General features: G+C 44.5%; 1 protein-coding gene across 2 annotated transcripts in view; it reads right to left on the bottom strand.

The window, feature by feature from the left end:
- ADAMTS17 (ADAM metallopeptidase with thrombospondin type 1 motif 17) overlaps positions 1-12,395 on the bottom strand; it is a 449,726-nt gene that overhangs the window by 91,266 nt on the left and 346,065 nt on the right. For both annotated transcript variants that reach the window (XM_040342328.1, XM_040342327.1), the window contains one exon: positions 2,600-2,680. In XM_040342328.1, the coding sequence (XP_040198262.1) occupies positions 2,600-2,680 (81 nt within the window). The remainder of the gene's footprint in view (positions 1-2,599; positions 2,681-12,395) is intronic.

Genomic DNA, 12,395 nt, shown 5'->3' with positions numbered 1-12,395 from the left:
TCTTACAAGCGCACTTTTTTTGGAAAAAAATCACTTTTTTGAATTAAAAAATAAGACAATAAATTTGGCCCAATTTTTTTATATATTGTGAAAGATAATGTTACGCCGAGTAAAATGATACCCAACATGTCACGCTTAAAAATTGCTCCCGCTCGTGGAATGGCGTCAAACTTTTACACTTAAAAAAATCTTGATAGGCGACGTTTAAAAAATTCTATAGGTTGCATTTTTGAAGCTACAGAGTAGGTCTAGGGCTAGAATTATTGCTCTCGCTCTAACGATCGCGGCGATACCTCACTTGTGTGGTTTGAACACCGTTTTCATATGAGGGCGCTACTCGTGTATGTGTTCGCTTCTGCGCGCAAGCTCGTCGAGAGGGGGCACTTTACAATATATTTTTTTTGTTTTCTTATTTATTTTTATTTATTTTATAATTTTTTACACTGAAATAAAAATTATCACCTTTATTCCTATTACAAAAGAATGTAAACATCCCCTGTAATAGAAAAAAGCATGACAGGTCCTCTTAAATATGAGCTCTGGGGTCAAAAAGACCTCACATCTCATATTTAGACTTAAATGCAAAAAAAGAAAAAAAATGGAAATTTTGTAATTTAAAAAAATGACAACAAAAAAAATTCTCTTTAAGACGCTAGGCGGGACTGACGTTTTGACGTCACTTCCGACCAGCAATGCTATGAGGACGGGTGGGGGCCATCTTGCCCTCACTCGCATCCTCACACAGCAGGCAGCATGACCCGATCGCCTTCCGCCGCTACCGACGGCTCCGGTAAGCAGCGGAGGGCGCGGGAGAGGGGGGCCCCTCTCCCGCCACCGATAATGGCGATCTCGCGGCGAATCCGCAGTGGAGACAGCCGTTATCGTTTACAGGACCGCTCACTGAAGAGATGGATATCTCGGTTGTGGCAGCAGCTGCTGCCGTTACCGAGATATCCATCTTTAAAAACAGGACGTATATATACAGTGGTTAACCACTTAAGACCCGGACCATTATGCAGGTTAAGGACCTTGCCCCTTTTTGCGATTCCGCACTGGGTCGCTTTAACTGACAATTGCACGTGTCGTGCGACGTGGCTTTCTCAATTTAGGATGATAAGTATTCTTCTACTTATTTTTGGCAATAAGTGTTTATCGATTGGTTTGCGCAAAAGTTATAGCGTTTACAAAAGAGGGGATAGTTTTATGGCATTTTTATTAATATTTTTTTCTTTTACTAGTAATGGCGGCGATCAGCAATTTTTTTCGTGACTTCAACATTATGGCGGAAACTTCCGACACTTCTGACACATTTTTGGGACCATTGTAATTTTCACAGCGAAAAGTGCTATAAAAATGCACTGAATACTGTGAAAATGACAATGGCAGTGAAGGGGTTAACCACTAGGTGGTGCTAAGGGGTTATATGCGCCCTAAGGGAGCGATTATTACTGTAGGTGGGCGTGACGTCACGGATCGTCATTCCCTATATCAGCCTTCCACAGTTCCTAACCACTTGAGACCCGCGCTATTGACAAAAGACGTCAACAGCGCGGCTCTCAGGTGCCAACTGGACGTCTTTGGACGTCATTTAAAGTGCATTACCCGCGCGCGCCTCTGGGGGGCGCACAGCAGGGAAACACTGTCCCGGCGCATCGCTGGGAAGCCGATGAGTGTACCTGGCGGCCGCGATGTCCGCTGGGTACACGAGATCGTCGGTAAGACAGCAGGGATGTGGAGCTCTGTGTGTAATGATGGGGTGTAAACACAGAGCTCCCCGTGCTGTCAGGGAGAGAGGAGACCGATCTGTGTCTCTTGTACATAGGGACACAGCATCGGTCACCTCCCCCAGTCACCCCCCTCCCCCCACAGAGTTAGAACACACCCAGGATACACATTTAACCCCTTCCTCACCCCCTAGTGTTAACCCCTTCACTGCCAGTCACATTTATACAGTAATTAGTGCATTTTTATAGCACTGATCGCTGTATAAATGTGAATGGTCCCAAATTTGTGTCAAAAGTGTCCGATACGTCCGTCGCAATATCGCAGTCCCAATAAAAATCGCAGATCGCCGCCATTACTAGTAAAAAAAAAATAATAAAAAAAAAAATCATAATTCTGTCCCCTATTTTGTAGGCGCTATAACTTTTGCGCAAACCAGTCGCTTATTGCGTTATTTTTTTTTTACAAAAACACGTCGAAAAATACGTATCCGCCTTAACTGAGAAAAAAAATATTTTTTTATAAAAAAAAATTGGGATATTTATTATAGCAACAAGTAAAACATATATTTATTTTTTCAAATTTGTCGCTCTATTTTTGTTTATAGCGCAAAAAATAAAAACTGCAGAGGTGATCAAATACCACCAAAATAAAGCTCTATTTGTGGGGAAAAAAGGACGTCAATTTTGTTTGGGAGCCACGTTGCACGACCGCGCAATTGTCAGTTAAAGCGACGCAGTGCCGGAAGCTGAAATTTCGCCTGGGAACGAAGGGGGTTTATGTGCCCAGTAAGCAAGTGGTTAAAGGACTGGAGTTGAGAAACACTGCTCTAGACCAGCGGTTCTCAAGCCTACCCAATAAGGTTTTATATGTTTACCCAGAAAGCTGTGCGCCGGCTTATCCTCAACCACCCGGATCCTCCTGGCCCCTGCAGGGATGACCGCAGCCTCGATGTAACCTGTAAAGAGAGGACGGTTGTGAGAAGTCACGGTAAAGACGTGAGAACATTTTACGAGACAATAGAGGAGTGTTTAGAGAGCAGAGTACACAAGACTACACACACATAAGACATAACCAGACCAGGTACAGAGACACTTGGATGCTGTGCAATGCAGACGACACAAGAGCAAACAACGTGTGTAACACGACGACACCAATGTCTGACATGGATAATGGGCTTCATTCATCAAGGGGGTCTACAAGGAGGACTGTCCATGTTTTCCTTGATTCTTTCTTCTATTTTACACATAAGCTGGCGAATGACATCTAAGAGGCCGGCAGGTGGTCATTTTCAACATCGGTCCTAACCACTTCAGCCCCAGAAGGTTTTACCCCCCCCTAATTACAATAAGGCACTGCGTTACTTTAACCACTTCAGCCCCGGAAGATTTGGCTGCCCAATGACCGGGCCATTTTTTGCGATTCACCACTGTGTGGCTTTAACTACTTGCCGACCAGCCGCCGCAGTTCTACGGCGACAGGTCAGCTCCCCTGGGCGAGAGCCGTAGCTCTACGTCGGCTCATGAAGCAGCCACTAAAGGAGCGTGCGCGCCCCACGTGCGCGTGCCCGACGCGATCGCCGCAGGGCACACGCGAATGCTCGTTACAGAGCGAGGACCGGGAGCTGTGTGTGTAAACACACAGCTCCCGGTCCTGTCAGGGGGAGAAATGCCTGACCGTCTGTTCATACAATGTATGAACAGCGATCAGTCATTTCCCCTAGTGAGGCCACCCCCCTACAGTTAGAACACACCCAGGGAACATACTTAACCCCTTCCTTGCCCCCTGTTAACCCCTTCCCTGCCAGTGGAATTTTTATAGTAATCCAATGCATTTTTATAGCACTGATCGCTATAAAAATGCCAATGGTCCCAAAAATGTGTCAAAAGTGTCCGAAGTGTCCGCCATAATGTCGCAGTACCAGAAAAAAAAAATCGCCATTACTAGTAAAAAAAAAAATGTTAATAAAAATGCCATAAAACTACCCCCTATTTTGAAAACGCTATAACTTTTGCGCAAACTAAGTCGCGCGACCGCGCAATTGTCAGTTAAAGTGACGCAGTGCCGAATCGCAAAAAGTACTCTGGTCCGGGGGTTAAGTGGTTAACTGACAATTGCGCGGTCGTGGGACGTGGCTCCCAAACAAAATTGATGTCCTTTTTTTCCCACAAATAGAGCTTTCTTTTGGTGGTATTTTATTCACCTCTGCGGTTTTTATTTTTTGCGCTATAAACAAAAAAAGAGCGATAATTTAAAAAAAAAAGCAATATTTTTTACTTTTTGCTATAGTAAATATCCCCCCCCCCAAAAAAAAAAAAACTACATTTCAGTTTAGGCCGATACGTATTCTTCTACATATTTTTGGTAAAAAAAATTGGATTGGTTTGCGCAAAAGTTATAGCGTCTACGAAATAGGGTTAGATTTATAGCAATTTTTTTACTAGTAATGGCGGCGATCTGCGATTTTTATCACGACTGCGACATTATGGCGGACACATCGGACACTTTTGACGCCATTTAGGGACCACTGTCATTTATACAGAGATCAGTGCTATAAAAATGCACCGATTACTGTGTAAATGACACTGACAGGGAAGGGGTTAACCACTAGGGGGTGATGAAGGTGTTGAGTGTGCCCTAGGGAGTGATTCTAACTGTGGGGGGGCTGGGCTACAAATGACACGACAGCGATCACTGCTCCCGATGACAGGGAACAGTATATCAGTGTCCTGTCACTAGGCAGGGAAATGCCATGTTTACACAGGCATCTCCCCATTCTGCGGGACCCGCGGTCACACTCACGGAGCTGGCGGTGAGCATGCGGCCACGATGCCGCGATTTAAAGGGGACGTACAGGTACGTCCTTTTGCGCAGCCGCGCCATACTGCCGACGTAAACAGTCGTGCAGTGGTCGGCAAGCAGTTAACCGAGTATTGTGCGGCCGTGCGAATAAAATTGATGTCCTTTTTTCCCCCACAAATATAGCTTCCTTTTGGGGGTATTTCATCACCTCTGCATTTTTTTTTTTGCGCTATAAACCAAAAAAGGACGTAATTTTTGAAAAAAAAATATATTTTTTTTATTTTCTGCTATAAAACATACCCAATAAAAAAAAATGTAAAAAAGAAAATCTAATTTCTTTATCAATTTAGATCATTATGCATTCTGCTACATACTTTTGGTAAAAAAAAAATTCCAATAAATGTATATTGATTGGGTTGCGCAAAAGTTATAGGGCCAGATTCACGTAGGAGAGCGTATTTTTCTGTGGGCGTAGCGTATCCCATTTACGCTACGCCTCCGCAACTTAGTCAGGCAAGTGCTGTATTCACAAAGCACTTGCTCAGTAAGTTGCGGCGGCGTAGCGTAAATTGGCCGGCGTAAGCCCGCGTAATTCAAATATGGAAGAGGTGGGCGTGTTTTATTAAAATGATCCGTGACCCCATGCGAATGAAGCGCCGATCGTACGGCGCATGCTCAGTATCACGTCGAATTTACTCCCTAAGATACGCCGGCTCAATGCCTGTGACGTGAACGTAACCTACGCACATCCCCATTCACGCACGACTTACGTAAACGACGTAAAAAGATACGCTTGTTCCGACGTCCATACTTTGCATAGGCTGCGCCTCATATAGCAGGGGTAACTTTACGCCAGACGTAAGCCTAACGTAAACGGCGTAGCGGGCGCAAGTACGTTCGTGAATCGACGTATCTACCCAATTTACATATTCGACGTGTAAATCTACGGAAGCGCCCCTAGCGTCCAGCGTAAATATGCACCCAAGATACGACGGCGTACTAAGACTTACGTCGGTCGGCTGAAGCCAGATTTCAGGCGTATCTACGTTCAAGAATACTGCGCATAGATACGCATAGATACGCATCTTGTAACTTACGCGGCATATCAATAGATACGCCGGCGTAACCTGTACGTGAATCTGGCCCATAGCGTCTACAAACTATGGGATATTTGTATGGCATTTTTTATAAAAAAAAAAAAATTTACTAGTAATTTTTAGCAGGACATTGCGCCGGACAAATCGGACAACTGACACTTTTGACAATTTTTTGTGAACCAGTGATTATTACAGTGATCAGTGCTAAAAATGTGCAGTTACTGTACCAATGACAATAGCAGGGAAGGGATTAACACCAGGGGCGATCAAAGGGTTGAGTGTGTCCCTTGGGCAGAGATAGTGAACCTTGGCACCCCAGATTTTTTTGGAACTACATTTCCCATGATGCTCATGCACTCTGCTGTGTAGTTGAGCATCATGGGAAACATAGTTCCAAAACTTCTGGGGTGCCAAGGTTCATCATCATTGCCCTAAGGAAGTGATAACTGTGTGGGGGATGGACTGACTGGGAGAACACAGAGATCCGTGTTCCTGTTTAGCAGGAACACAAGATCACTGTGTTCTTCCCTGTCAGAATGGCCGCTCTGCCTCTCTGGGGAATGATCGTGGGTCCCTGAAAATATAGGGGGAAAAAAAACATATGCAGCCACCACATCTAAGAAACTGTGATAATATACATTATTATTTCTAGGTTTAAAGGGGCTGTAAAGGTACAATTTTTTTTTTTCCTAAATACCTTTACCTTAGTGCAGTCCTCCTTCACTTACCTCATCCTTCCATTTTGCTTTTAAATGTCCTTATTTCTTCTGAGAAATCTTCACTTCCTGTTCTTCTGTCTGTAACTCCACACAGTAATGAGAGGCTTTCTCCCTGGTGTGGAGTGTTGTGCTCGCCCCATCCCTTGGACTACAGGAGAGTCAGGACGCTCTCTACGTTGCCGATAGAGAAAGGAGCTGTGTGTTAGTGGGCGTCCTGACTCTCCTGTAGTCCAAGGGAGGGGGCGAGCACGACACTCCACACCAGGGAGAGAGCCTCGCATTACTGTGTGGAGTTACAGACAGAAGAACAGGAAGTGAGGATTTCTCAGAAGAAATAAGGACATTTAAAAGCAAAATGGAAGGATGAGGTAAGTGAAGGAGGACTGCACTAAAGTAAAGGAAGATATTTAGGATTTATTTTTTATCTTTACACCCCCTTTAAGACCCGGACCAAAATGCAGGTAAAAGACCAGGCCCCTTTTTGCGATTCGGCACTGCGTCACTTTAACTGACAATTGCGCAGTCCTGCGAAGTGGCTCCCAAACAAAATTGGCGTCCTTTTTTCCCCACAAATAGAGCTTTCTTTTGGTGGTATTTGATCACCTCTGCGGTTTTTATTTTTTGCGCTATATACAAAAATAGAGCAACAATTTTGAAAAAAATTCAATATTTTTTACTTTTTGCTATAATAAATATCCCCCAAAAATACATAAACATTTTTTTCCCTCAGTTTAGGCCGATACGTATTCTTCTACCTATTTTTGTTAAAAAAAAAAAAATCGCAATAAGCGTTTATCGGTTGGTTTGCGCAAAATTTATAGCGTTTACAAAATAGGGGGTCATTTTATCGCATTTTTATTAATAATTTTTTTTTTACTATCAATGGCCGCGACATACATATACATGCGGCGGTCGGGAAGAGGTTAAATGCATTTTTTGCTGTGAAAATGACAATGGTCCCAAAAATGTGTCAAAATTGTCCGAAGTGTCCGCCATAATGTCGCAGTCACGAAAAAAATCGCTGATCACCGCCATTAGTAGTAAAAAAAAAAAATAATTTATAAAAATGCAATAAAAATATCCCCTATTTTGTAAATGCTATAAATTTTGCGCAAACCAATAGATAAACGATTATTGCGATTTTTTTTACCAAAAATAGGTAGAAGAATACGTATCGGCCTAAACTGAGATAACATTTTTTTTTTAGGTATGTTTTTGGGGGATATTTATTATAGCAAAAAGTAAAAAATATTGTTTTTTTTCAAAATTGTCGCTCTATTTTTGTTTATAGCGCAAAAACTAAAAACTGCAGAGGTGATCAAATGCCACCCAAAAAAAGCTCTATTTGTGGGAAAAAAAGGACGCCAAATTTGTTTGGGAGCCACGTCGCACGACCGTGCAATTGTCACTTAAAGCGAGGCAGTGCCGAATCGCAAAAACTGGCCGGGTCCTTTACCTGCCTAAAGGTCCGGGTCTTAAGTGGTTAATACCACTTTCAGCTGGCCATGCATTGTAAGAATGTCTGATAATTCCCACCGAACCTGCCAAAATTTGCCTCACAGGTGAACAGCTAATCAAAAGAGCGGGGTGGAAATTGTTTGGCCTAACAGCTACTTCATCCAATCCGATGCAGCCGCTGTTCAGGCAATTGTTGTTAAAAATACAAAAGACACTCCCCTCGGCGCTGTATAAGGTGGATGGAGGAATCGGCTATATTTTTAAGGGCTGAAAAAATTAAAATAAAGTTGATGGCCAGCTTTATTCCGAACACTTTGATTAATGAGCTCTGATAAGGAACTGAGCCGTATGAAGTGCTGACTGACAATTTCTAGACTGGCCTGGGAACATGACAGATGGAAATCATTGGCTGCGGTGAGAAACAGCCGTATATTAACTTCTCCCCGGAGCCTTCAATAAGGGCCCTTTTACACTGGGGCATTTTTCAAGCGCTTTAGCGTTAAAAAAAGCGCCTGTAAAACGCCTGAAAGAAGCTGCATCTGCAATCCCAATGTGAAAGCTCGAGTGCTTTCACACTAAAGCGCCTGAAAAACACCCCAGTGTGAAAGTGGTCTTAGCGTTAAAAAAAAGCGCCTGAAAGAAGCTGCATCTGCAATCCCAATGTGAAAGCCTGAGTGCTTTCACACTGAGGCACTGAGCTGGCAGGGCGTCAAAAAAAGTCCTGCATGCAGCTTCTTTGCAGCGCTTTAGGAGCGGTTAATACACCGCTCCTAAAGCCCCCTTCCCATTGAGGAAGCTTTTTTTAACGCCAAAGCGCCTGAAAAGCGCCTCAGTGTGAAAGGGGTCTTAGCAGCGCTTTACCAGCGTTTTTCGGGCGCTGGCAGTGTGAAAGGCCTCTGAAAGCACTTGGGCTTTCACATTGGGATTGCAGCAGAGGCTTCTTTCAGGCGCTTTACATGCTTTTTTTAAACGCCAAAGCGCCTAAAAAACGCCCGAAAAACGCCCCAGTGTGAAAGGGGTCTAAGGCCCCTTTCACATTGAGGAGTTTTTCAGGCGGTACAGCGCTAAAAATAGCGCTGCTATCCCGCCTGAAAAACTCCTGCCCAGCTACCTCAATGTGAAAGCCGAAGGGCTTTCACACTGAGGCGATGCGCTGGCGGGAGACAAAAAAATCTCCTGTCAGCAGCATCTTTGGAGCGGTGAGAGGAGCGGCGAACCGCGGCAATACCGCCGGCAATGCGCCTCTATATAGGCGCATTGCGGGCGGTATTAACCCTTTATCGGCCGCTAGCGGGGGTTAATACCGCACCGCTAGCGGCTGATTTCCACGGCAATCCCGGCGGTATAGCGCCGCTACTTTTAGCGGCGTTATACCGCCACCGCAGCTCCCGCCCCAGTCTGAAAGGGGCCTAAACATGATTTTGTTCAAAGACCAGTAAGCAAAGAAACATGAAATGCATAAGTAGTCAGCGCTCGTTGTAGAAGATATAAAAAGATCACAAACGCAGTGGGGTGTATTTAATAAAGGCGAATAGGCCGTTCACTTTGCAAGGGAATTCTTCGTAGCTTGGCGAATGTGGAGAAAATAAAACCGTATTAAACTCTGAAGGAAACATTTATTATATTGCAGCTTACCAATTTCTAGATTTGATGGCTTCATTAGTTTTCTCTCTTTTATTTTCATCTGGTGGTCCAGTCAGCAAGTCTGTTGCATTTCACAAGATCAAGCTCTTCAGCAGAATGTATCAGTTTACACGGGTGGGACAAACCACTTAAAGGGGTTGTAAAGGTCCGTTTTTTATTTTCCAAATACCGTATATACTCGAGTATAAGTCGAGGTACCTACCGTATTTATCGACGTATACCGTGCAGTTTTTTGCCCTGAAAATCAGGGCAAAATCGTGGGTGCGCAGTATACGCCGATACCCGCTTTCCCGCGCCGAGTTTTGAATACTGCGCCGACATATACCGAGCGCAGTACACTCGGGTATAGTTGGCCAGTCTCGGCTCCTTCCGCGCTCACGTCCTGGACATACAGGACGTCAGCGCGGGTAGCCGAGCATTGCCGACAATACACGAGTGTACTGCGCTCTGTATATGTCCGCGCAGTATTCAAACTCGGCGCGGGAAACGAGCGGGGAGGACGCGAGGACACCGCAGAAGGACGCCGGACCTGCCGAAGAGGACACCGGACCCGCCGCAGAAGGACACCCGAAGCCGCAGAAGGACGCCGGACCCGCTGAAGAGGACACCCGAAGCCGCAGAAGGACGCCGGACCCGACGAGGCCGCCAATGGACGCCGCGCAAGACACCAAAACTGTAAGTACAAAAAAAACTTTTTTTCCACAGGACTGGGGGCCACTTTAGGGGTGCGCGGTATACGCGGGAGCGCGTTATACCGCGATAAATACAGTAATTTTACCACAAAAAACTGGGAAAACGTATTGACTCGAGTATAAGCGGAGGGTGAGAATGCAGCAGCTATTGTAAGCGGAAAAGAGGATCAACGACGCCCATTTGCACGCCTCACTGTGGCCATTGCAAAGTCACTGTGCCCATCGTCACTGTGCCAATCCTCACTGTGCCCATTGTCAGTATACCTGAAATTGAGAGGCTGCGGGCGTCCATTGATTGTTTAAAACTCGCGGTTTCCTCCTGGTCCCTTCCGTGATAGGAGTTTCTCAGTAGACACAGTTCCATCTATCACGGACGTTCTCTCATCTTCAGACTCAGTTTCCCAGCAGACACTGTGTTCAGTGTTCCGCCAATCACGGACTTCCTCTTGTCCGAGAATGAAAAGGCGTCCGTGATTGGGGGAACACTGAACACAGTGTCTGCTGGGATGGGTGAGGAGGAGAGAACGGTCGTGATAGGCGTTTCTCAGCAGACAGAGTTCCACCTATCACGGAAGGGACCACTTAAGGACTGCCTCCTGCACATATACATTTGGCAGAATGGCACGGCTGGGCACAAGCACATACAGGTACGTCATCTTTAAGTGCCAAGCCGTGGGTCCCGCGATCGGTCCCCGGAGCTGAAGAACGGGGAGAGTTGTGTGTAAACACAGCTTCCCCGTTCTTCACTGTGGCGCCGCCATCGATCGGGTGTTACCTTATATAGGGAGACACAATCAATGACGTCACACCTACAGCCACACTCCCGTACAGTTAGAAACACAGATGAGGTCACACTTAACCCCTTCAGCGCCCCCTTGTGGTTAATTCCCAAACCGCAATTGTCATTTTCACAGTAAACAATGCATTTTAAATGGTCCCAAAAATGTGTCAAAATTGTCTGAAGTGTTCGCCATAATGTCGCAGTCACGAAAAAAATCGCTGATCGCCGCCATTAGTAGTAAAAAAATTTTTTTTTTATAAAAATGCAATATAACTATCCCCTATTTTGTAAATGCTAAAAATTTTGCGCAAACCAATCGATAAACGCTTATTGCGATTTCTTTTACCAAAAATAGGTAGAAGAATACGTATCGACCTAAACTGAGGAAACAAATTATTTTTTTAATATATTTTTGGGGGATATTTATTATAGCAAAAAGGAAAAAATATTGCATTTTTTTCAAAATTGTCGCTCTATTTTTGTTTATAGCGCAAAAAATAAAAACCGCAGAGGTGATCAAATACCACCAAAAGAAATCTCTATTTGTGGGAAAAAAAGGACGCCAATTTTGGTTGGGAGCCACGTCGCACGACCGCGTAATTGTCAGTTAAAGCGATGCATTTTGGTCCGGGTCTTAAGTGGTTAAGTGAAAATGTACACAGGATAACACCATGGAAAGAAAGGATAGTGCACATAGAAACAAATGCAGTGTGTGAGTAGGCAAGCATTACATAGCATATACAGTATACATGTGCAACAGTAGTAGGTACAACCAGTCTGTAAGGAGCAAAACATATTAGATTAAGATAATATATGAGGGCTGAGCCAAAAGTAATGCAAAAGTAGGCATAACTTTTATAGTAATTTACACAGGTTATTCAAATTTCACGTTGGTGGAGTACTCTTCCTCTATAGGAACTCTTTCTTTTTCATTGCAGTTAAATAATAGATTCCAAGCATAAGCAATGTGCCGTCATTGAGTTCTCGATGAAGGAGAGGTGCAGGCTGTCCAACATCCACAGAATGCTACAGAATGTTAACGGAGAGGATACCATGGACAAGAGTCACCCATGACAAGACATTTCTCCTGTCAATGGTGTAATTTCTGTAAACATTCTGTAGCCTTCTGTGCAATGTGCAAAAGTAGCCATAACTTATTATTTATTTACTTTATTTACTTTATTAACTTACATATGTTGTTTAAATTTCACATGTTGGTAGAGTAACTCTCCTTCTATAGCAGGCATGTCCAAAGTTCGGCCCGCGGGCCAAATGCGGCCCCCCCTGGGGATTTGGATACATATATTGTTTGTGGCCCCCAGGGCCACAAAAGATATATACTGTATTTATTGGCGCTGCCTTGGAGAGGACAGGGAGGGGGCAGAATGAGCGCAGTCAGATTACATGAAGAGAATCTCCTGTTTACTCAGCAGCATCTCTATTGGAAGTCCCGTCTCCTGGGATGCCATTGGATGACTGT

This window comes from Rana temporaria, chromosome 3, assembly GCF_905171775.1.
Source record: "Rana temporaria chromosome 3, aRanTem1.1, whole genome shotgun sequence".
In the NCBI taxonomy this organism is placed as follows: domain Eukaryota; kingdom Metazoa; phylum Chordata; class Amphibia; order Anura; family Ranidae; genus Rana; species Rana temporaria.
The sequence above is the reverse complement of the archived record's forward strand: the minus strand, read 5'-3'. Positions and strand labels throughout refer to the sequence as shown.